Source organism: Solanum verrucosum, unplaced genomic scaffold, assembly GCF_900185275.1.
Source record: "Solanum verrucosum unplaced genomic scaffold, falcon-dt-bn FXZP01000048.1, whole genome shotgun sequence".
NCBI lineage: Eukaryota > Viridiplantae > Streptophyta > Magnoliopsida > Solanales > Solanaceae > Solanum > Solanum verrucosum.
In genome coordinates, this window is record NW_026020157.1 from 4,092,467 (window position 1) to 4,117,711 (window position 25,245).

At 36.3% G+C, this 25,245-nt stretch overlaps 1 protein-coding gene across 1 annotated transcript in view; it reads left to right on the forward strand.

Moving 5' to 3' along the window:
- LOC125828370 (ferredoxin-dependent glutamate synthase, chloroplastic-like) overlaps positions 1–25,245 on the forward strand; it is a 46,620-nt gene that overhangs the window by 11,621 nt on the left and 9,754 nt on the right. Inside the window, exons 7-25 of the mRNA XM_049507683.1 lie at positions 4,044–4,140; positions 4,398–4,490; positions 4,759–4,904; positions 8,868–9,027; positions 9,308–9,418; positions 11,258–11,473; positions 11,954–12,111; positions 12,460–12,589; positions 12,805–12,863; positions 13,005–13,110; positions 14,324–14,420; positions 15,576–15,691; positions 17,029–17,226; positions 17,332–17,442; positions 17,679–17,918; positions 18,032–18,130; positions 19,622–19,717; positions 19,862–20,059; positions 20,149–20,223. Coding sequence (XP_049363640.1) covers positions 4,044–4,140; positions 4,398–4,490; positions 4,759–4,904; positions 8,868–9,027; positions 9,308–9,418; positions 11,258–11,473; positions 11,954–12,111; positions 12,460–12,589; positions 12,805–12,863; positions 13,005–13,110; positions 14,324–14,420; positions 15,576–15,691; positions 17,029–17,226; positions 17,332–17,442; positions 17,679–17,918; positions 18,032–18,130; positions 19,622–19,717; positions 19,862–20,059; positions 20,149–20,223 — 2,506 coding nt within the window. The remainder of the gene's footprint in view (positions 1–4,043; positions 4,141–4,397; positions 4,491–4,758; positions 4,905–8,867; positions 9,028–9,307; positions 9,419–11,257; positions 11,474–11,953; positions 12,112–12,459; positions 12,590–12,804; positions 12,864–13,004; positions 13,111–14,323; positions 14,421–15,575; positions 15,692–17,028; positions 17,227–17,331; positions 17,443–17,678; positions 17,919–18,031; positions 18,131–19,621; positions 19,718–19,861; positions 20,060–20,148; positions 20,224–25,245) is intronic.

The window sequence follows — 25,245 nt, forward strand, 5'->3', positions numbered from 1 at the left end:
AGAGGAAATCCAATTAGTTGATTTTGTAGGTTCTTTGTAAGTATTTCAGTTTCTTTTTTCTTCTTTTTTTCTCTCTTCTCTATTAATACTTTTTGGAGGTGGCCAACATAGCCCTTAATGCTGAGGAATACAAGTTACCCGTTTCAAAAAAAAAATAAAAATTCTCATCCAAGCTTGTTTAACCAGAATGTTGACTAAAATCAAACTTAAGCCTTAACTTGAAAGTTAAAACGCCTAATCGCACAAACTCGCACGGAAAGCCTTAGTAGTTGTGCTGACTATGGTACTAGTCTAAAATGACACCTTTCAAAGTTGATGGAATCGTCAAAATTGATGTTGAGGTCATCTTCCTGAACTTCTGATAAAAAATGACCGTTCAAGGTTCAAAAGCTCCAAAAGACATAAATTTGCATAAAAACCAAACGAACGATCACCTGAACTATCAGTCCCATCAAGTCATAACTGACTTGGGGTCGATATAGGAATGCTCTAAATGACAAAAAGAAGGCATAAACACAGAAATGACCTGGAGGGTCATTACAGGTGTCAGCCTATCTCCTTTGACCTCGGTGGACAGGATTATCTTTACAATCTGTGCTTGTCGGCTAGGAAATGTCTATACTGTAGATTAGGTAATGTGCAAGTTCGTCCAGACAGAACCGGTAAAAGGAAAAAACTAATGTGAACTCACTTATTCATTTAGTGTTTACTGTTGATCATGCAAAGGCCAAAGATATGAGAAGTTTCTGTGTTTATCAACTATGCATTTTCTTGACTGTCTATTCTCTTGCAACCTCCAACAGTTGAACAGTAGGTTAGATGAGGTATGTGCAATTAGCATGATTTTAAGAAACTTTATTTATCCTTTTCCTAGCATAATTATAGGAATATAATATTTTTTATTGTAATTGATTTTCTTTCCTTATTTTGTTAGGATTAACTTATATAAATATCCTTTACCATTGGGATGTAAAGACATACTGAAATCCAAAGAAGCCTTTTCTTCATTATCAAATTCTACCTGAATACGTACAAAGTACATGATTCTGGCTATAACCATAAACCCAAATAGTAACTTGGTACATGTGTATATTCTCTTCTCCTTGTATACATAGTCATCCCCAATATCACATATATTCTTTAACTAGCTAGCATACTGATCTTTCAGGAAAACACTTCTTGAGGTCATGTCTCAACATACGTCAAGTCCAAACTGCTTTGTGCTCTAAAACTACTTTACCATGTTCAGTCTCGCTCAAACTTCTCTAATCTTTCGTAAAAAATAATCCTCAGGGTTAATTACTCATTAGACCCATTTCTTAAAGTTAGACTTCGGTCAAAGTTGAATTGGCAAAGTCAAATTTCGGTTAGTGGGGTCAAGCCCACAACAATTTCTAGATTTTGGTACCCGTACGATAAGGAGTTTGAATCTTATAATTAGTCTTTTTATTCAGAGTTCAATTAGTCCTTCATATCTTTTTTTTTTTTTTTTAATTTGGGGTTTGGGGTTCAAGTTTATGATTTGCCACTTTAATATTTTGTTTTGGATTATATTATATAAATCTCAACGAAACTATGTAGTCAACCCAAAACTAATTTAAATCAATTACCTTAACTCATTTTTTAAACATGGAACTGATCTAAAACTTGTTCGAACCCCTCGGGAGTCTCGTTTCAACCCAAGTCATCCCTACAAGTCAAGCAGTGGGAACAACTTATTAGCATGTTCAAGATATAAATTCAAATGCAAAAACTCAAAATGAGGGGTCTGGTTTCTACAGTCTTTCACATTTAAACAGACGTTCATCATTGAATGAGTTTAATCTTACCCCAAACCTCAAACAACTGTTGTTAACTGGTACACAGTTTCCCTCGAACTTCCAAGTAACCCGTTTGGTCGGATGGCTCTGCCAACTACACTTCGATCAAACAGATCCATTTCGACCTTATCTCTAGAATTTGTGAGTCCACATTATGTACCCGAACTTTTTTATAAGACAAGTTCTTATCTGGATGTAGTTTTCCTAGGTCTCAAATTTAGGGCTTGGTTTTGACCTTGTTTCGTAGTGAAATTATGGATTTGAATACTTCTAACACTGATTCCATTTTGTGAATTCAACTTGACTTCAACCTAGAATAGAGGAAAAGGGTATCCAATTGAAATCTTGGCTTGAATGACGTGGAATGGGTCATGAGCACACTTCCAAAGCATAGACACATGAAACACTGTATGAACAAGAGTACGAAACACAAATCTTTTGTTCTATCTTACAAATTCTCAACATTCCTAGGTCTTAAAATTGCCTTTGTTTCGAATCTCATAATATCCTCCACAAGGAAAAAGTTTCAAACAACCCGATATACTCCCATCAACTAAAAGTCACATTCTCTTGTGTGTCTACATAATTACACTGAGACCTTATTTATAGAGACTATAATGCAATCCTTTTCCAAGTAGGATTATATCTACTATTCATGTTCCTATTCCTATTCTAACAATTTTGATAGATTGGAATGCCCCGACAGTCCATGCAGTAACTTCACGAGTTTAAAACAAGATAATTTGGATGGCTTGGATGATTTAGTATCCATGTTAGTCATGCCTATTACCAATTCTTCATTCCGTATTGAGGTCCTTCATAACAACAAAGTTATTGAAGAAATTTACTTAACAATTAATTGATCGAGAACATTACCTTTGTAAAAAAAACAGTTAATCGATTGAGGTACTAATATGTAAGACTGACAAAACAACAAGCAATGTAAGGAACTATAATCTAAAGTCAAAGAGGATAGTGGGCTAGCCTTACCTTCTCTAGTTGCCATGGTTTAATCTATCAGCCAATGTGACAGTCAGAAGTGATCGGGGAAAAAGAAACAGTATAGAAAATACATTTTTATGTGGATCTTTCTTTTATTGATGAATATTTTTTTTTTAACTTCCTTCATTCCAATCCAAATGTAATTTGGATTTGACAATTTTTGTCAAAAGAAAGTGAGACCTCTTGATTTTAGAATAAGATGGTCTCCTTAGATAAACAGGATTGAGAAAAAAAAATAGTACGTAAAAGACATTTCCACCTGGTTCTTTATTTCATTGTCCGATATTTCTTAGTGCTTTCATTTATTCCAATTAAAATGTCATTTGGATTTGAGAGTTTCGGTCACATGAAAGTGAAAGGTGATGGTTTGAGGAATATAATGGTCTCTTAAGAAATAAGAAAAATCAGAGAGAATGAGAGTTTGTGTGAAGACTAACGTCTTAAACCTGGTTCCTTTTTTATAATTATCAATATTTACGATTACATTTCTCAATGTGGCACAACCATTTACACTTTGCTATAACTACGGAGTCTATCTAACAGCTATTTTCTGTAAGTCTCCCTTTCTCAAAGAAAGGAGTTCATATCCTAATATTGTGAAGTCAAGCATGGCATGGTCTTTCAATCAGATCAGATTTCTTTCTTTTTCTACCTCTTCTTGATCTTTTGTGTCAAATACTTCTATGTTGTTGAGATCTACTTGCTCTGAATAGATATGAGAAATCGTCATTCTTTACTGATGTGAAATCTGAAGTTCCTGTCGCTACCCATGTGAATCCCATTCATTAGATATGAAATGCTTAGTGATGTCACCATGGTTTGATTCAATATATTAGGCCTTCTTATTCCTGTTAGTGATTTGCTCTTCAACATTTTCTACTTAATTTTGATTTAACTCTGTCCGTATAGATTCTAGAAAGCAAATGCTCTGTTTAGTGATGTATTGATATCCTTGAAAACATTTTCAATTAGATGTAAGAAACTGACTTTTATCCCCTAAAAATGAGAAATGTATGTAAGATAATTGTGATTGAAGCATAGTAAGTTTTGTTGTATTAAGTAACATTGATATGTAGTTGTTGGATCTGCTTGTGGAACGAAGAAGCTAAGACTGCTTGGTGTATAATACATCTAAGAAAATGTTATATTTTCAATCTTTTGTCTCAATTATTTACTCTAGTGTCTTACTTATTTTTGGTCTCGTTCCTTCCATTTTCACAGTGATGGGAAAATAGTTGGTGCTTGTCTTGATCGTAATGGACTTCGTCCTGCTAGATATTGGCGGACCAAAGACAATGTTGTCTATGTTGCATCTGAGGTGTGTAAGTTTGTTTATTTTTCAGAAGCCTAATTCTGATTTCAAATGTTGCAGAAGCTATAGACTGTGTCTCGTCTCCGAGTCATTTTTCTCCTAACCCTTCCTAAGATAAATCAAGCTGAATAATTCCACTTTTTTCCAATCCATGTTCTTCAAATGTATATAATTTATTATTAAGGGCACTGCTTTGATGATTCTGTTGTCTTTACCACTGGATATTAATTACAGTGACTGGAGGGGTTCTTTCTTTTGGTTAGGTTGGTGTGATACCCATGGATGAATCAAAGGTAACAATGAAAGGGCGTTTAGGTCCTGGTATGATGATAAGCGTTGATCTTTCAAGTGGTCAGGTTTGTTAGAGATTTAATATTTTAATTGCATGGCATTTTAATGTTCTTCAATTAGTTCTTATTATAATAATTTTTATTATTTTTTAATTATTATTATTATTGTTGTTGTTGTTGTTGTTGTTGTTGTTGTTGTTATTAATAATAATAATAATAATAATGATAATGATAGTGATAATGATAATGTTTGTTCATATCCTTCATCAGCCTATCATTCCATTCCACACCCAAAAGCTCTTTATGTCCATAATTTGTTTGTTGATTAACATAGGTATTCGAGAATACAGAGGTCAAAAGGCGAGTTGCATTGTCCAATCCATATGGGGAGTGGATTAAAGAAAATTTGCGATCTTTGAAGCCTGTGAACTTCTTTTCAACAACAGTAATGGATGGTGAAACAATTCTAAGACGCCAGCAGTAAGACTTTCGAACTTCACTTTGTATATAAGGTTTTTTTACTTTTTTAGTTCAGGTGCTTTAGATGGAATCCTATTCTCTGCAGCACAGATGATATTTGATTTATGATTGTGTCCTTTGTCCCTACTGCTATAATTGCATTTGTCCTGCCTATTAGTCAGGACCTAGAATGATATTGGTGATTATATTTATCATGGATAATTTATTTGTTCTATTGCGTGTCTCCTGGAGTTTTTATCTGCTCATTTATAATTACACTTTCTTTAATTAGTATGATCTCTTTTAGATTTTTCTTCATTTAACATTCAGTAGTGTGAAACGGACAACTGCAATGCCAATGCTCTGAGCATTGACATATGCTTCTAAGGAGGTTTGGACTACATCACATGCAGTTCAATTAAGCAGTGATTTTGTTGTTTGAAAAGATGGGCAATGATACAGCTTGAACTTGGTACTTTTGGCACGGTGAAGATTATGGTCTTATTAATGCAAAACTTTCTTCGTGAGCAATATCATCAAATATTGATGCTGTATGTCAATGTTTAAAAGATAAAGTCATATTTCTGCATAATATGCATCAATTGAAGTTTTGAGATAGGATTAAGTAGATAATAGTTTGCCCTCTTTTGAAGTTTTTCCTTATTTTGCATGTCTTGATGTATAAACCTATGCATCCTTTGGTTATAGATTAGGTTAATGACAAAAACACTCTTTGCAAGTTCTTACTTTCTCTCTTGGACGTGAAATGAAGAATGAAAGCAAGGATGATACCAAGAGGAGACTTGTACCTAGATTTGTTGGTGACACTTACATTTTCTCTTGGACGTGAAATGAAGAATGAAAGCAAGAAGTATACCAGGAGGAAACTTGTACCTGGATTTGTTGGTGACAGGTTCCATCTTCATAGATAGTATTGCCGTAGGATGAAAATATTAAATTTGCATGCAAGACTCTGTTTACAGAAGTTGGCAATATAGAATGTGGATGAACAGTGTAAAAAGATCAAATATTGGATCTCTAATCTATTCTTTGAGGAACAGAAGAAAGCTTACCAACGGCAATTGTGTAACAACAACAACATACCAACTGTAATCCCACAAAGTGGCAATTGTGTGTAGCAGGAAAAAGCTTTTCTAGATACTGTAAGTTCAGAAAAGAAAGGGGCAAAGTGAAGGATCCGTTGGACCTTGCAAATGCAGCGAGGACAAGTCTTAATTTTGTTAAGAAAACAAGAGAAGAGATAATAGAGAAGGTCAAGGAAACAAGATAAGGGAGAGTCACTTAGTCAAGGAAAAAGTAGAGAGTTTGGGTGACGATCAGTTGCATGTATAGCTTCTGAAAGTTTTGGCACCGGAATAGTATGTTCTATTTATTTAAATACTACATAATTTACAGGACAAAACAAATCCTTTTTCCCTTGATTCTACACAGTCCAGAATTAAATGGATAATTCTAATCTGAATCCGGTCTCTAAAAATCTGAAACTTTCCTTTTCTGATCTGACTTGGTCCCTTGTGATCCAAATCAGATAATACAAATCAACACTCCCCTTCAAGTTTGCATGTTGATATCTAACATGCCTAATTTGCTTGCAGACATTCAAATCTTGGTTTAAACTATTCCTTAGTTATAATATATGATATTTGCTGCTTAGTTGACAAAAATGGCAAGCACACACTTCCTTCTTCAAGCTTCTCCTTGATGAAATGTCTATCCACCTCAATATTGTTCTATCATGAACTAGATTGTGAGCGATACTTATGAGCTTTGTTGTCACATTATAGCTTCATGTCACAAGATGTCACGATTCCATATTTCTTTTCCCATCTACAGTATAGGCTGTTATGAATCAAGTCTTAAGAAGAATGTGTATGTTGTATTTTTTCTTCTGTCTTTTTTTGTGTGTGTTTTCTCTCTATTAGACTTCTTTAATTTATTTATTTTTACAAAATTTGTATTTTTATTTGGGCTAAAATATTTAGTTCAAATTCTTGAAATTTGTAAGTATTTATATTGCTTAGCATGGAATACACGTGCAACGCATGTGTACGGGAACTAGTAATACAAAATGAGCAAACACACTAGCCATACCTGATGTTCAGACTGTGTGCGGTTTTGTGGAGGTGAGTTTGGATCCGGCTATGGTGGCACTGTGATGCGAGTCCTGACTTAGCAGTGCGTAGCTTCTCTAGGTTTCCATGTACGGTTCTTGGTCATGATCTCATGTGACCTTCACGATCTGGGATTGGCTCCCTTCTGGCCGTGAATTAATCTCCTCCCCTTCCACTTGATGATTTCCCATAACAATTACCATTACACGGAATCCTTGGATGGCATCAAAGTGTGTTCAAGCACATCCATCTTCATGGATAAGCTTTGAAGAACTTGGAGATCCCGAACTTGGTTTCTTGTAAATGGTCTTGATGCAACTTAGGATGCATCGTTCTCCCTTTGTTGAAAAATTTTTGACCTCAAGTTCAATGGGTCATAATCCAGTGCATCATAGAGAGAGATCACAAAGATTGAAGTTCTTGCGAACGTTATATTTCGAAGGAAGGTCATTTTTATAGGCATTATCATTGAGTCCTTCAAGCACTTGGAACGGACCCTCTCCCCTCGACATTAATATGGTCTTCCTCTTGTCTGGAAACCTTTCCCTACGGAAGTGTACCCAAACCCAGCCCCGTACTTAACTAACTAATTCGACAGAGCTAAGGTAGTTATGATTTGAGGTATTCTCTCTCTCTCTCTCAGATTATTCTTCACCATTCTTGACCTTTTTCTTCTTCCCGAAATTCTCTCAAAGATCGCCATTACTAGGATTAGAGTTCATTGTGATTAGTAACCCCCCCCCCCCCCCCCAACCACCTTATTCTTCCTCTTAGGCTCCTTCCTTTTCTCACTGTCCTCTTCAGCGGTTTCCTCAACACTTCCTTCACCTCACTGGTGCCCTTCTTCGTAAGCTCTTTCATTTAATGGATGCCTCACCAACTTGCATAGGTGTCATTGGTTGAAGTATGTGCCGATGACCGGTTTTCATGACTGAGTACCGATTGATTCTCCCATCATGTCTAGTTGCATGGTCATATTTCCATGTTCTCCCAAGTAGTACTGATTGAAAATCTGTTACATAATACTCAACTCACTCTTCTTTAATAAGCTGAAGTAGTTGTTATTTTCTATCAGGAACGCTATGTTGTTTTCAATTCACTCGAGTTAATTCTTCCCATTCAACCTATGTGATGTTAGTTGAAAGGGTAAATGAGATGAATTAATGATTTGATTCATGGTATTCTTGTTTGGGATTGCACTACAAAACTATTAGCTTCTATGTTGCCGCTGGGGTTCTTTGCCTAGTAAAGGCTGATTTAGCCATGATCATATGAAAATAGGCTAATGCTTTTTCATACCATAGTAGTTTTGGTATTGAAATAGTATGTTGTATTCATTCAAAGTGTACAATTTATAGAAGTAAACAAACCATCCCGTTCATTCTAGCTAGTCTAGAATTAAGTGATAATCTAATCTAAATCTAATCTCTAAAATCTGAACGCCGAGATATCAGATGGTACAAATCAACTGCTTCCTTTGAGAATCCTCAAAGTTTGTGTTGTCATTCGGAGATGAGAGACAAAGGAAGGAGTACTTCCCTATTATTTCTTTTGCTCATCACTTCCCATTTTTTTGGTTAGAGTTATTTGATGAGAATAATAACTTCTCATTGCACATGAAGATTTGGTCCAACACAAATTAAGGTTACTACGAATTTCATCTGTAAGTTAATGAAGCAAGAAGACAATTTTCATTGCTAGTTGCACCTGAATTTGTCTGCTTAATTTGTTGATGCGTTTGGTGAAGTAAATAACTTGTTGCGGGTAGAATCTGTTGTGCAAGTTCTCCTGACAAATTATTTATATCTTATCAATATTAATTTTATGTTATCATTTCATTTCCATAAAACAGGGCATATGGCTATTCTAGTGAGGATGTTCAAATGGTTATTGAAAGTATGGCTGCACAAGGGAAGGAGCCTACATTTTGCATGGGAGACGATATTCCCTTGGCTGTATTATCTCAAAAGCCGCATATGCTATATGATTATTTCAAGCAACGGTTTGCTCAGGTGGGCAATGTTAACTTCTGCAGTCCTGGATGTTTCCATGAAGTGTCATCAATGTCTTTAGATATGTCAGTTTTGCTTCAGGCATTTATAGTATAGCTTCGTAGGATGTCCAACTTGTGTCTTTCTCTTTCTGAATGAGTCTTTTTGATTTATGTATGCTTGTCTTTTTGAATGAGTCTTGTGATAAGGAAATTAGCTGAAAGATGTTTTTGATTACTTGATATTTGGCTGAATGGTATAGAGTCACTGGTCTAATATGGTTTATGTGCATCTATGTCAGGTTACAAATCCAGCTATTGATCCTCTCCGAGAAGGATTAGTCATGTCGCTTGAAGTCAATCTTGGCAAGCGTAGAAATATACTAGAGGCTGGACCTGAAAATGCTTCTCAGGTTGGTCAACTCGTGTACTTCCTTTCAACTTTTGATAATCTGTATTCTGTAGTTTTAAATATTTCTGATCTTATATTTTATAGATGTATTATGTATCTGTTAGAATATGAATAGGTTTATTCTATTAGAATAGGAATAGGTTTATACAATCCTATAAGAATAGGAATAGGTTTATACAATCCTATTAGAATAGGAATAGGAATAGAAATAGAAATAGAAATACTAAATAGTATCCTACTTGGTAAAGGATTGTATTCTAGGCTCTATAAATAGGGTCTCAATGTAATAATGTAGACATAACAACAATTCAATAATATTCTTTTCCTATATTTCTCACATGGTATCAAAGCCTCTACGAACTTGGTAGAGAATTAAAGAGCTTCCGCTGCCGGCGGGTGGCACCCATATATGCTGCCCGTCTGGCCAATGATTATGTTAGCAAAAGTTGGGTCACCGTGTATCTATCTGGTGACTATTTTCTCACATCTAATTTGTGTAGCACCGTGCCATCATTCCGGTGACTACTTTCTTATATCTAATTTGTGTAGCACCGTGCCATCATTTCGGTGACTACTTTTTCATATTTAATTTTTGTAGCACCGTGCTATCATTCTGGTGTCTACTTTTTTGTGTAGCACTGTGCCATCATTCCAGTGACTACTTTTTCATATATAATTTGTGTAGCACCGTGACATCCTTCCGGTGACTACCTTTTTTTTTGCATATCTGATTTGCGTAGCACCGTGCATCTCTCCGGACTACTTTTCATATTTAATTTGTGTAGTACCGTGGATTTTTCCGAACTATTTTGTCATATCTGAGTTGCATAGCATCTTTCAGTGACTTCTCAGATTTGATTTGCATAGTTCCATTCGTCTTTCCGGTGACTCCTCAAATCTGATTTGCGTAGGGTTGTGCCATCATTCCAACCCTACCCATATTATTTCTCTTTTTCAATAGGGTCGTTCCATCAATTCGAACTATCCTATATTATTTCTATTTTCTAGTTGGGTTGTGACATCATTCCGACCCTACCCATATAATTTTATTTCTTAGATTGTGACCACTTTTAGCCATCAAATCTAATAGTCCGGCATATGAGCATGTTCTGGCCAGTTTTTTCGGTGACTTGTTTAATATCGACTGTCTATTGATTCCAACATGAACCATGTACTTTATACTAGATTTTGAGCACTTACAATGTTCGCTGCATTGTGAAGAAATCTATATGGAGCAACCACCTAAAGTTGTTGCTCAGGGGGAGTTTAGTAGACTTGTATGTTGATTACGTAAGTCACTCTATGCTCTGAAACAGTCTTTGCAAGCTTGGTTTGGGAAGTTCCAACACTGTAATTTTATCACTCTGTATTTTATCGGCATTATGCATCAAATTCAGTATTTCATGAGAAGACCAAGCACATTGAGATTGATTGTCAATTTTGTGAAGTCGAGTGATCAACTTGCATCTCACCAAGCCCCTCATCGGTCCGCGTGTTAATTACATTTGTAACAAGCTAGGTACATGAATTGTATGCACTAGCTTGAGGGGGAGTGTTAGAATATGAATAGGTTTATTCTATTAGAATAAGAATAAGTTTATACAATCCTATAAGAATAGGAATAGGTTTATACAATCCTATTAGAATAGGAATAGGAATAGAAATAGAAATAGAAATACTAAATAGTATCCTACTTGGTAAAGGATTGTATTCTAGGCTCTATAAATAGGGTCTCAATGTAATAATGTAGACATAACAACAATTCAATAATATTCTTTTCCTATATTTCTCACAGTATCATTTGCGGTTTTCTATTGTTTATAATTTTGTTTTTGGTCAGGTTATTTTACCTAGTCCTGTACTTAATGAAGGAGAGCTTGAATCTCTTTTGAAAGATTCACACTTAAAACCTCATGTTTTGCCGACATTTTTTGATGTTGGGAAAGGAGTTGATGGGTCCTTGAAAAGGTCTCTGGATAAACTATGCGAAGCAGCTGACGAGGCTGTCAGAAATGGTTCTCAATTGCTTGTTCTCTCTGATAGGTCTGATGAATTGGTAAGTTCTCTTTTGGCAATTTTCGTGCTACTAATCTGTCTTTTAGTTTCTTTAGTGGTGGCATTGTGTGCATAGTTAATTGACATTTTGTTCAGGTGCTGGCTTCTTCAACTATATGCAAGTCTCAGTTTTTCGATTTTGAGCTATTTTTAGTTAACCCCTTATGGGATTACACAGGGAATGTTGTTGTTGCTGTTTAGTTTACCCCTTGAGTAACAATATTTATTTCAACAAATTTTTGAACTGTTGAGTTCATCATCTTTTTTTTTTTTCTTTTCTGTTTCTTGTTATCTTTGAGGACTGGTTCTTTCTGAATTTCCTCTCTGATGTTGTTCTTTCGAAAGTTCAAATTTCTACTATAGCAGTCTGTCTTTTGGATCTGTTAATCCATTTTCCCTCTTAATTCTTCCCTGATAAGAACTTTAGTGCTCTTGTTGTAGTTAACAACTGCAATTAAACTTAATTCCTTGCTGTCTCCAGGAAGCTACTCGCCCTGCGATTCCAATACTTCTTGCTGTAGGTGCCGTTCACCAGCATCTGATTCAAAATGGCCTTAGAATGTCTGCTTCAATTGTTGCTGATACTGCCCAATGCTTCAGTACTCATCAATTTGCTTGCTTGATCGGATTTGGTGCAAGGTTATTTTCAGGATATAAAACTCCTTTCTGGTTTTATTTCCCCTCCTCATTACAAGATGTCTAGGTGATTTGAAGTGCATCAATCTGTACTCTTTTGTCAGTCTGTACAACATACTAACCAGAACAGATACTGCAGTTAACTTAATCCAAAAGATGGAACAATGTATCGTTCAGTCTGTACGACATGCCACCCTCTTTATCTGTGATCTGTCACAGAACATATTAGATTAGTTCAATTTATTTTACCACTGTGGTAAATTAATCTTTACCCCTTAACGTAAATCATCTGGGGTCAGTTCTGCTGTTGTATTCAGGCAACGACTTACTTATATTTTCTTTTTCATTCAGTGCTGTATGTCCATACTTGGCATTTGAGACATGTCGACAATGGCGCTTGAGCACTAAAACTGTGAACTTGATGCGAAATGGGAAAATGCCTAGTGTTACCATTGAACAAGCTCAAAAGAACTTTTGCAAGGTATTCCTTTTCTTGTGATTGTATGTTTACTAAAATTCTGTTTCCTGGTTGGCATTTTTAATAAAGAGCATGTTGGAGATATGTTTTGCTAATGGAATTTTAGGGTTCAGACGTGCATTTTGCTTTTATCTACATAACTTTTGAAGACACAACTGACAGATGCTTGCAGTTCAAAAAAGACAATGCTGACTTGATCTTTTTCCCCTCAATTGCAGGCAATTAAATCTGGCCTTCTCAAAATTCTTTCAAAAATGGGGATCTCCTTGCTCTCCAGGTATCTGCCAATATAGTTTGAGCCAGCAATTTTCCTATTGTAGCCATTCTTTCTTTTCTTGTTTTTTTCTGTCTTCTTTATGTCAGTTTACTCTTCTACGTTTCCTCATCTGCTTTTCTCACCAAAAACTATTTGGTTCAGTTATTGTGGTGCACAGATATTTGAAATCTATGGATTGGGGAAGGAGGTTATGGATATTGCATTCTGTGGCAGTAAATCGAGCATTGGTGGATTAACCCTTGATGAGGTATTAAGAGATGAAGCATCTGATCTGTGAATGGCCAATCATGTATCAATTTTGGTAAATAGTGTTGAAAGTCTTAAACTATGTTGGCAATTAGATAAAGGGAAGAAAGCAGAGTGTGGGAATTTTTTTTCTTTTCGCTTGCTTGGTATGACAAGAAATAGGGTAAGTGAAGGGAAAAATGAAGTTTTTTTCTTCTGGGACCCACTTATTTCCCTCTTGCTTTCGTTCCTTTTCACCCTCGGTACTTTCCCTTCCTTTATCCAGTTGCCAAGCATAGCACCCCTCACATTCTATTGTAGGAACCATCAAGCTCAATAGTAGCAAGGAAACCACATTGATTGCACTGCTTCTTGAACATATGAGGTCTGTGTACTAAGACTAATAAAAGAAGTTCTGCATTTATAACTCTTCACTCTGAAGTGTGGAGCTTTTCATCCACGTACTTTATCTTTGTTGTTCGGACTGTTCAAAATTTTTGAGTCTTCTTGAAAGTAGTATATTTGTAAGGATCTGACACGGTTGTGACAGCATTATGAAGAGTCTGAGCAACATAGGTCTATGTATTGCACGTGAATTCTTCTTTAAGGGTCTCATTTTAATGATTGGAATTCACTATGAGTAAACTGTTACATTAATGGTGAGTTTCCTCGATTTCAAAGTGATATGTTCCACTGAGCAAGCTGATCAACTGATCTTATTACAGTGCTAATGGAGTCATATGGAATGTACTATACATACTATATTTGGCCTTGAAATGATTTTGGTTGTATCTTACCTATAAATATTTGTTCGCTGCTTTAATTGCTTTCTTATAGCATAAGATGTTGATCACATTCATTTTGGGAAATCTAGCTTCTTCAAGAGAATAAAGATATAGAAAGTATTGGAATTTGGAAGTATATTGAAAGTGTGTAACTTTTTAGCTCCAATTTCAGTGGGATATCTGTTTTGTAAGCTTCAGCTTTAAATATTGATATGCGAAATAGTTGGTTGGTTTCTGCAGTGGTCCAATCAGACTGCTGGAAAAACCTTTGAATTAGTTAGGCAGAAATAGCTAGCGTTAGAATTAACATGATGATTGTTTCGCTTCTTTGCATAATTGATAACAAATTGAAATAAACATTTGGTTAAAAGTTTACCTTGATCTCTGAAGTTCTGCAAAATGTTGGCTCAGATGACATGGCGGTATACTTACAATCTATGCTTTTTGCAGCTGGCAAGAGAGACTTTATCATTCTGGGTGAAGGCTTTCTCTGAAGATACAGCAAAACGACTAGAGAATTATGGGTTCTTACAATTCAGACAAGGAGGTATAGTTTTCTAGAGGCTAAAACATAGAGGTTTTGGAAGTATATCTTTTCATCATACAGTATCCAGATCTATGGAACCTAAGCAAATGTTGTAAAACTGTATTGACCTTTAATGTTGTTTAAAGTCTGCATATACCATGCCAGTTTCTTGTGTATTTCTAGTTCAAGATAAAAATATTGCATGTGAGCGCTCTGGTAGATTTTCTTAACATGCTAGACTCCAAGCTTGTAGAGAGGTAGTCGTTAGGAAGCCAAGATTTACCAAATTGAGATTCTCGTGTCAACTCATAATGGTGGTCTGCTGAGTTTGTTAAACAGCCTTTGGCATTCTATTTCTTATGTGTGTTGTTTTTTTAACATTCTAGACTCCAAAAGCTAGTATAGAGGGTAGCTGACCCGGATAGCACTGTTATCCAAAGGTAGGGGTAAAGTGTGCGTATATCTTACTCTCCCATACCTACTTAAGGGATTACAAAGGGTATGGTTTTTTTTAATGTATTAGATGTGTCTTAATTTTCTTGATTTTAAGACTAGGTTACTTTTAAACAAACATTTGAAGGGATAAGAGAAGTAACCTAGATAGTGTCGATTAGCTTCTGCCACCTTCACTTTTCGATGTCTGACCAGGATAACTTGTGCATTGCCAGAGTTCAGTGAGGAAAGTTGTGATTCTATTTCCTTCCCCCTCTATGTGCATTTTGCGGAGTCTTTTTTGAGAGAAGGGTCCAAGAAATAACAGAGTCGTGCTACCTGCTGGCTAGTCCTATAGTTCCATCGTGTCTACCTGCTGGCTAGTCCTATAGTTCTATGTTCCTCCAAGAAACCAGCTTTCTTAGAATCTCATATCTTGTTAAACTTGTGTTCCCTTCTTGCTTCTCTTTAGCAAAAGCTACATGGTGAAGGAAAAATCAATATGGTGCACTTACCTTAAATTGTTACAAGTGCGGCAATCTGGTGCTTTCGACATGAAATAGGGATGTCATTTCGAGCTGTATTTTGTGAATCAAAAGATACTCTTTTAATCATCCTTTTTTTTTTTTTGAGAAATGAAAAGTAGTGTTGGTATCTTTGTCTCAAGATGAAGTCTTAATAGACATGGGCCTGTGTTCCTTTTTGTTTTCATTTCTTTGACTCTCTCTTCCCTTAAATTGAAAGGTGAATACCATGGAAACAACCCAGAGATGTCAAAACTGCTCCATAAAGCTGTCCGCCAAAAGAGTGAAAGTGCATATTCAGTATATCAGCAGCATTTGGCTAATCGACCTGTAAACGTGAGTTGTTTTACTAGATTCGGTTTCTTTTACTGGGATATCTTTGCATTTTCTTATCATCTGGATATCTAATTTAATCCTGTAGTTTACTACTACCGACTTTATGTATTTCCTGATGCATCCACAGCCAAATATCACTCCAGAAAAAGCAGATGCATAAGGTGCATTAATAGTAATTGCTGACATAAAACATTCTAGAAATTTCCACTTTGTTGCTTATGCTTAGCCTAATATCACTCTTGAAAAAGCAGATTCATAAGATGCATTAACAGTAATTGCTGACATAAACCTTTGAGTAATTTCCCCTCTGTTGTTTATGCACAGCCAAATATCACCCTTGAAAAGCGGATGCATAAGATGCAATTAATAGTAATTACTGGCATAAACCTTATGGTAATTTGGCCTCTGGTGTTTATGCACAGCCAAGTATCACTCTTGAAAAAGCGGATGTATAAGAGACATTAATTGTAATTGCTGACATAAACCTTCTAGTAATTTCCCCTCTGTTATTTATGCACAGCCAAATGTCACAGTTGAAAAAGCGGATGCATAAGATGCATTCATAGTAAGTGCTGTGTTATCAAAGGCGAAAAGCCCAAAAAAGCTCTAAGGTCCATTGGGGCTTTAAGCGCAAAGTTCAAATAAAGCGTCGGCTTTAACGGAAGAAGGCGCAAAGGAAAAAAAAATACAAATATATATATTTTGTCCAATGCTAATAATTATTAAACATTAATGACAAATATATGAACAAAGAAATTGAAAAAAAATTATGATAAAGTGAATTAGTGTCATGTCTTCAGCAAAGGCTCACTGGCAAGGAAAAGTATGCCTTAGAACTTGATGACACCAAAGCACATAAAGCAAGGTGAAGCACTCAACACGTTTTGAGCCTCGCTTCAGGGCTTAAGCACACCTTTGACAACACTGGATTACTCTGACATAAACCTTCTAGTAATTTCCCCTCTGTTGTTTATGCACAGCCAAATATCACCCTTGGAAAAGCGGATGCATAAGAGGCATTAATAGTGATTGCTGACATAAACCTTCTGGTAATTTTCCTTCTGTTGTTTATGCACAACCAAAAATCACTCGTGAAAAAGTGGATACATAAGATACATTAATCTAATTGCTGACATAAACCTTCTAGTAGTTTCCCTTCTGTTGTTTATGCACAGCCGAATATCACTCTTGGAAATGCGGATTGCATAAGATGCATTAAAAGTAATTGCTGACATAAGCCTTCTAGTAATTTCCCCTCTGTTCAATCTGTTAAAGATGAAAGAAGGGTGAATACACAAAAACAGATTGTCGTTTCTAAAGATATCTATTTATTGCAGGTTCTCAGAGATCTTCTTGAATTCAAAAGTGATCGTTCGCCTATACCAGTTGGAAGAGTGGAACCTGCTTCAGCAATTGTGCAGCGGTTTTGTACTGGTGGTATGTCACTTGGAGCTATTTCAAGGGAAACTCATGAAGCTATTGCAATTGCAATGAATAGATTGGGTGGAAAGTCGAACTCAGGAGAAGGTGGTGAGGTATGTTGTACCTGTGTTGTGTTGAGCACAGTACCATTGGAATTGTTCTTTATCACCAACTATTCTACAGAAATGATGGATGTTTTGATTGTTAATTTCAAACAGGATCCGATTCGCTGGAAACCACTTACTGATGTCATTGATGGATATTCTCCAACACTTCCACACCTTAAAGGTCTGCAAAATGGAGATACTGCGACAAGTGCAATTAAGCAGGTATGTGCACTATGAGTTTGCTCTGATGTTTGTTCGTCCTTTTCATCTAAGTTGTGTGAGCTCTTCCCTTTGACGCCGCACCCATGTCGGATTCTCCAAAAATAATGTACTTTTGGAGAATCCGACATGCATTCATTGACATTCTTGAGAAGTCTGAGCTACATAGCGTTTTAAAGGTAGGTTATTTTTCTGATCACTTGTGGAGAATGCACTTGACTTCCTTACAACCTTTTCAGGTTGCTTCTGGACGCTTTGGTGTTACTCCTACATTTCTAGCTAATGCCGACCAGTTAGAAATTAAAATTGCTCAAGGTGCAAAGCCAGGTGAAGGTGGCCAATTGCCTGGTAAAAAAGTCAGTGCTTACATTGCTAGACTAAGGAATTCAAAACCTGGAGTTCCTCTTATATCTCCACCACCACACCATGATATTTATTCTATCGAGGATCTTGCTCAGTTGATTTATGATCTTCATCAGGTGAATTGCATGTTTTCTTGTTCCTTTCTATGGCGATTTTCATTCAAGAGCAGTATCAACCCAGAAGCTAAGGTATCTGTAAAGAATAATATTCTGTTTTCATTCATGAGCAGGTCAACCCAAAAGCTAAGGTATCTGTAAAGCTTGTCGCTGAAGCTGGTATTGGTACTGTGGCTTCTGGGGTGGCAAAGGGAAATGCTGATATCATACAGGTAACCAAATAGTTGTGCCTGTAGCTATGTGTCCTTTGTGCTTTGACCTGTTCAGAGATTGAAGCTTAAATCTAAAAGAAAGAGGAGAAATTGGCCATGTTTCCTGAGAGACTGTGAGCTAGCTCAGCTATCAAACATTTTTCAGCTGGCTGTTATGGTGGACCACTTGCAATTTCTTTTTCCTTTTTTTTTTAATGAAGTAATAGCTTATTAAGGTGGTGGAAGAATTCTCAGTATGTAAGTGGCAAAACTAGAGACCAATAAATGCGTTTTTCTTCAAATAACCGCTAGTCATCCATACCAAGTGGAACCTCATGTTTGCACCATAAATTAACTAGAAATAAATGGCAGACCTTCATCTGCTAATAATCATTTTTATACCTTCAGATGCTTTCCTGTTCCTTTCCCTCCAAAATTAAATGACTTGAAGCTTTGTAGGAGTTGAAATTTAAATGACCATAACTTTTTTTTTTTTTTCCTGTAGGTAAATCCAAAACATCATTATTAAGGTGTAGTTTCAAATGCCCTATTCCCTAACAAAATGATACTTTGGATGTGACAGTTGGTTGTCTCACATCCTTTTTATGTAAAATTAAATTATTTTTTGGCTTGGTACAATTAGATAAAAATTATATTATTAATTTCTATAGATTGGAGGGAAAGGTGGGAGTCATCTTTTACATTCTTAATGTTAAGATATTTGAAATCCTAAAACTAATTTACCTTTAATGTCATTAGGTATGACATGGAAACAAAGAATGATCCAATATTAGGTTCAAAATAGAATTCGAACATCTCATTGACAATCACCTCTGCAATTATGACACATCATGTGGAGATGCTAGTTGAAATATACCAAGACATTTCCATATACCTTTAATTTGTATCTAAGCAACAGAATTGAATTAATGGTTTCTCCAATGATGGTGAATTTTTAGTTGTGGGTAATTGCTTACTACACCTAAGTACAATCATTTGTATAGTCTTGGCAAGTTATACCTCATAGGTTCATAGTTATTCTATGGCCTCTTTTGTGATGTATCTGGTGTAGACTGTAGAACCTTCCTTGTTTGGGAGTAGGAAGGTTGGGGGAGGAGAAGGTGATACCTTTGTGTAAGTTTTGGTACTAAAATTGCTCAATCGTATTCATTGATAGAGGTATAGATTTATATTAAAGAGAAAGAAACAAACTAGTAACCTGATCCCTTAGTTCTAAGAGATTTGAGAATCAAGGAATGATTTCAGCTGATGCAATTTCCTGAAATACTTGATTGCATGGCAGATCTGATTTTATCAGTTCAATTAAGATACTAGTCCTACAAATCAGATCTGATCACAATTGATCATAATCATATACAAATCAGCATTCCCACTCAAGTTGACATGTATATATCTGTATGCCTAACTTGCTTACGAAAAATTCAAATTTTTGATGTTATTTTGAAAATCAAACATAGTAAGCTAAGTCTTTTTGGCGGTTGTCATTTGCAGATATCAGGGCATGATGGGGGAACTGGAGCAAGCCCAGTAAGTTCAATTAAGCATGCTGGTGGCCCCTGGGAGCTTGGACTTACAGAGACACACCAGGTTATCTTTTTACTGTAGAAATGAGCCATTTTCAGTGTCTATCTAATAATTATTCTTATTACATGGAAGTTCGTTGCATTAAATACTTTCTTCGTTTTAAGTATGTTCTTTTTCTGTTTTAATTCTTTGAATGGATGTGTGCAGACACTCATTGAAAATGGGCTAAGAGAAAGGGTTGTTCTTAGAGTTGATGGTGGATTTAAAAGTGGATTTGATGTCATGATGGCTGCAGCAATGGGTGCAGATGAGTATGGATTTGGTTCGGTAGCAATGATAGCCACAGGTTGTGTGATGGCTCGCATATGCCATACTAACAATTGTCCAGTTGGTGTTGCCAGTCAGGTAGCCTATGTCCCATTTTCAATCATCTTCATCATATTTATTGATAATCTTTGAATTTTTCTAACATTTTGGTTCTCAAAAACTGTTAGAGAGAGGAGTTACGAGCTCGGTTCCCAGGTGTTCCCGGAGACCTTGTTAACTACTTTTTGTATGTTGCTGAAGAGGTAACCTCACTTGTATTTCTATAGAAAATACAGACTGATCATTTCCTGGGTTAACTTGCAATATTCTATTGAGAAAATGTCATGGTTACATTGATCATTTAGGTTAGAATTTGAACAAGAATAGGATCGTATAAATTGTCTTACTTGAAAAGGATTGTAATTTAGTGTCTATAAATAGGGCTCAATATAATAATGTAGAAAACACAATTCAAGACTCCTTTTGTCCCAGTTTATATGACTTACTTTCCTTTTTAGTCAGTCCCAAAAAGAATGACACATCATTTCTATATAAAGTAACAATTTAACTTTAAAATGCCCATTTTACCCTGAATGAAATGATTTATAGTCACACAAATATCTATCAATTACTTTAGACCACAAGTTCCAAAAGTATTTTCTTTATTTCTTAAACTTCATGCCAAGCCAAACTAACTCATATAAAATGGGACGGAGTGAGTAATATTTTTTTCCTTTCTCACATGGTATCAGAGTATTAGTGAGAAACATCCGAAAAATACAGTCAAAGTGCCGTCTGTCAATTTTGGTGACTGTAACAGTTGTTTGTGTCATCTTCTTCTTTCCTTTAGTGTTCGCGAAAACCAACACCGCCATCAAGCTCGGAAAGCTCTAGTGACCAAACCCCAGAAAAACACTCTGGTTGAACTCCAATCACACGCGACTTAAACCTCCGACGCCTATGACACATGTGCCGGTGCACGAGGCTTGTTCCAACATGTTCTTTCGAGCCTTGTTTTTTCTGTTGAGGTAGCCTAGGTCTTGCAAACCTTACTATCAATTTTATTTTGGATTCCGATCACTGGAACCATATTCTGGCACCGCCAGTGGGCTTTTCCGTCGAGATTTGGATTTACCGATAACCAGATCTATGTTTCTTGTGCATACCAGTCTATTATGATAATATCTCATTGAGGGTAGGATATGGGAGTAGAGTTAGTTTTGGGGGAAATATATGGTATGGAGATGCTTAGTTATAAGATAAGTTTCCAAGCATTTATAGGGTATCTTTTCAGAAGGAGGCGATAGTCAAACAAATTTAGGGGGACACAAGGGGAAGAAACACTGTGGGATTTGAGGTTCAGAAGGGATTTCCAGGATTGGGAGGGGAATGAATTTTAAAGTTTCTAACTTTACTCCATCAACATTGTGAGCCTTTAAAAGACATGATACGATGAGATAGAAACTGGGGAACAATTGCTTGTTTTCTATAATGAGATGCTTCTGGTGAGGGCGGAGGAAATTTTTTCTGTAAGGTCGATTTGGATTCCTAAGGTGCTGAGGAAGATGTGCTTTTTCACATGGTTAGCTGCTAGAGAGGTGATTTTGATGGTGGAATACCTTAGAAAGTCTGTACAGCTGGTATTATTTATGCCAAGAGGCAGGCAAAGATCTTATCATCTTCTACTGCACTGCCTGGCCAAGAGATTATGGTGAGATATGATCAGTTGGTTTGGTATGTCTTGGGTGATGCCAAAGGTCTGTGAAAGATCTGTTGTTTGCTGGAAAGTTGGAAGAAGCTGGAGAAAAACCAGGACTAGGAATGCTGCACCTCAGGCTTTGATGTGGATAATTTGGATAGAGAAATAGAAGCGCTTTTGAAGGGGTAGAAATGAGTTTTGGGCAGTTAAGGAGTAGTCTTCAGTGTGTTATTTGTTTGGTTTACCCATGTAGTCCTGAATTTATAGAGGATTGAGTGTCTTTTGTACAAAACCATATTCTTTTGTAGGTTCTTTACTGTTTGGTATACTTTTTGTATACGGTCGATTTTGGCCTTTTGATTTTTGAAATGAAATGATTTACCTGATCAAAAAGAAAAAGACTTCTTTTGTTGGAGGTTATGGACAAAGCACGTGCTCCCAGTGACACGAGATGAAAGAGAGAAAGATAAGTGGGGTAACAAAACCGGATGTGGAACTTGATTCTTGATATATAAGGAAGGAATACGATTAATGAGATAACATGATGTGAGAACTGCATCAGCCAAAATGTGATGGAACATGATTTGCAGATAGAAACCCAATTGATTCCGGCTTTTAGGATGGGATGTCTGAAAATATTAAAACAACTCAGATGGATATTTCCTCTGGAAAATCCAAATCACCTAGAATATCAGCAAACAAACAAAGTAGCAAAATCTTAGGGTAGAAGTGACCCGACTAGGACCTGAAGCTCTTCCTTGGTATCAAGATGTCAAGGGAAATGAGAGAAAGTATGGTTACCGAGTTATCATGAGTCACACTTTAAAGTAGACATCTGACACCAACAAGGTACCATTTTCTGAATTTATGATAAGCTGAGATGTCCCAACTTGGTATGTAATAGATCGAGTGAATCACTAGCAGGGAAACTACGGAAGGAGGACAAGGTGTAAGTGATTTAAGATTTAGGATAAGTGATCAATGAATAAGAGATTAAAAGATCACCAGAAACATAGAGAATTGAATTTTGAAGTTAAGGAAGACCATGGGCTAGATTGACCTATTCCAGATGCCATGGTTTGAGAACCATTGCGACTGCCGAAAGAAATCTGGAGTAAGAAATAGTAGCAAAAGAGATTTATCACTAGAAATGTGACCGGATCCACTTGAATAAATGATTCAAATACAGGAAGAAGAAGATTGAGGGCGCAAGTCACACTATTACCTGTTTGAACGACATAAGTTATCTCACGAGTTGTCTGCTTATGTGCTTTGAGTTGAAGCAACTCAATATAATCCAACAAAGAGACCAATAATCATCCGATTATTTGAAGTATTGGATTCCATTTTGTTGCAACCAAGTTTCTTGATAACCTCAGGAAGATGGCTGGAAAATGACTAAATTTTGTCGCCGGAAAGTTTAAACTTGCTGTAATATGCTCAAATCTGGCCATAAGATTTTGAGAACAATCACATGCTTGGTACGACTCAAAGTGTCAAAAACGTTGCAAGATCAATGTTACAAAAATGAAGAAAAACTGGAAAATTGACTATACTTGCTGGAAGACATAGTTCCCACAACTGAAATCCCCACAAAACATTGATAGGTCGAGTGAGAAGGAGTAAGCGACTACTACAGTGTTGAGAATATGCAAAAGAGCTGTTGGAAATGATAGTTCACCAGAAAACTCATTGGACCTCGCCGGAACCCTAGTTCATGGTCAGAATACCCCTAAGAACCAAAGGAACAAGCCTGCTTTTTATCATAAATGGACGCACGCCCCGACACATCACATAGACCGTACCAGATTTTTTTTTCTATTCAGCGTGTGGAAGCGCATGACGATACCTTTTTCGGCATGGCTGGATGGGCTTTTGTTGTCGAAATATGCCCGACGTTGTGGTGGTATCGGTTTATGCACAACACTCATGAAAATAGGAGGCAATTGAAACAGGTTCGCAGTCACTAGAAAATTGCATGACGACGATCTTTCTTTCTTCTGGAAGTCGCAAATTGTGAATTGATTATTCTCTAACCTTGCTCTGTGTAAACTCCGCTTGATTATTCCTTAAAGCTACTCGGTCTTAGATAGTGAATATACAAGTTCTAAGATAGGAAGGAAAATATTCTACCTAATTACATAATCGATCTGATTAGATCTGACTAATCCTAATCGATACACAACGTCATTTACAATATTCGTACAACTTTCTTAACATTTTCACTACTTTCCCCCCTCCATGCCATCTGCTGACCTCACCCGTCTCTAAGCTGTCATTGTAGTTTCTCTAAGAACTACTCAATTTCAGTTATAAATGGCCCTTTTGATGTAATATCTTGAATGATCTCCTTTATCTCTCTTCCGGTAGTCAACCATTGTAACCTCCATGTTATTTACCAAATCTGAAACATGTGGATGTGTGATAGCTCAATGGATGGGATTCTAAAAACTTGAGTATGAACTAATATAAATGTGGAAGCAAAACTAAGGAACATTAAGAAGACTGAAGAAAAAATAAAAGATATGGTAAAATTCAAGGAAATAGTTCCAAGAACATCCACCAACGCAAGTTTTGATGATTTAACAAGATCCAAATAACATCGCATTGGTTATTGGATGAACCAAACACCTTTACTTAAGAAACGAATCAAACTTAGAATCATATCGTGACCGCTTCATGAGTAACATTAGACAACAATTAGTAATTGGTACCAATTGCTTTCTAAATATACCAAGAAGTAACCAAAGATATCAAAGAAGTTATCTACCTTGAATTCTGAACTAGGTAGGTCAAAAGATAACTCCCAAAGCAATCTGCCACCAAAGGTTCAGATGAACTCTCAATAATAATATTCTTTAAAATATCTGTTTCAATGAAGGAAAAATAAGGAAGGGGGCTGGTCAAAGATACAATTCAATAGGAATGAAATACCTAGGGTCATAGAAGGCGGATGTCCACACATAATCCAATGCAGTCAACATAGAAATATAACTTGTAAATATAGAGTCTATAAACTAGGTTAAATAAATCCTAATTTTGGGCTGCTGTATTTTCTCCTTTTTGGGGCAGATTTAGGCTCCATCCACCTCCTTTAGAACTTCAATTTGGCCCTCCAAATAGATGTAAGACTTGGTAAAAAAATCTTCTTTGGCTGGAGATTGTCTTCCATCATAGCACACTTTTTAATTGCTCATTGAGTTTGTCTTGAAATTTCCTTGTTTTAGATATTGTCACGCGTCTTCTTGAAACTTCCAAAGTTTCATCCATGTCTTTTAATGACGTTGAACTACCATGGATGCTACCAATTTGCGTCCTACAAAGTTGTTTCTTTAGTCCAATATCCTTCCAAGATAATAGTATCTTTTCTCTATATTGCTAACGGCTACCCGATTTGCCCTGTGAATGTATTCCTTCCCTTCATGATCCACTATAGCACACTTATCCTATAAGAGTCTATTACCTCACCCGGAAACATATACTGTTTCACTAATATCATATTAGGCATTTATTACACTTCTCACCATAAGGAGTACTCCTGCCAAGTGAATCTCCACACCTACTTCTCAGTATTTCTGCGTTGAAA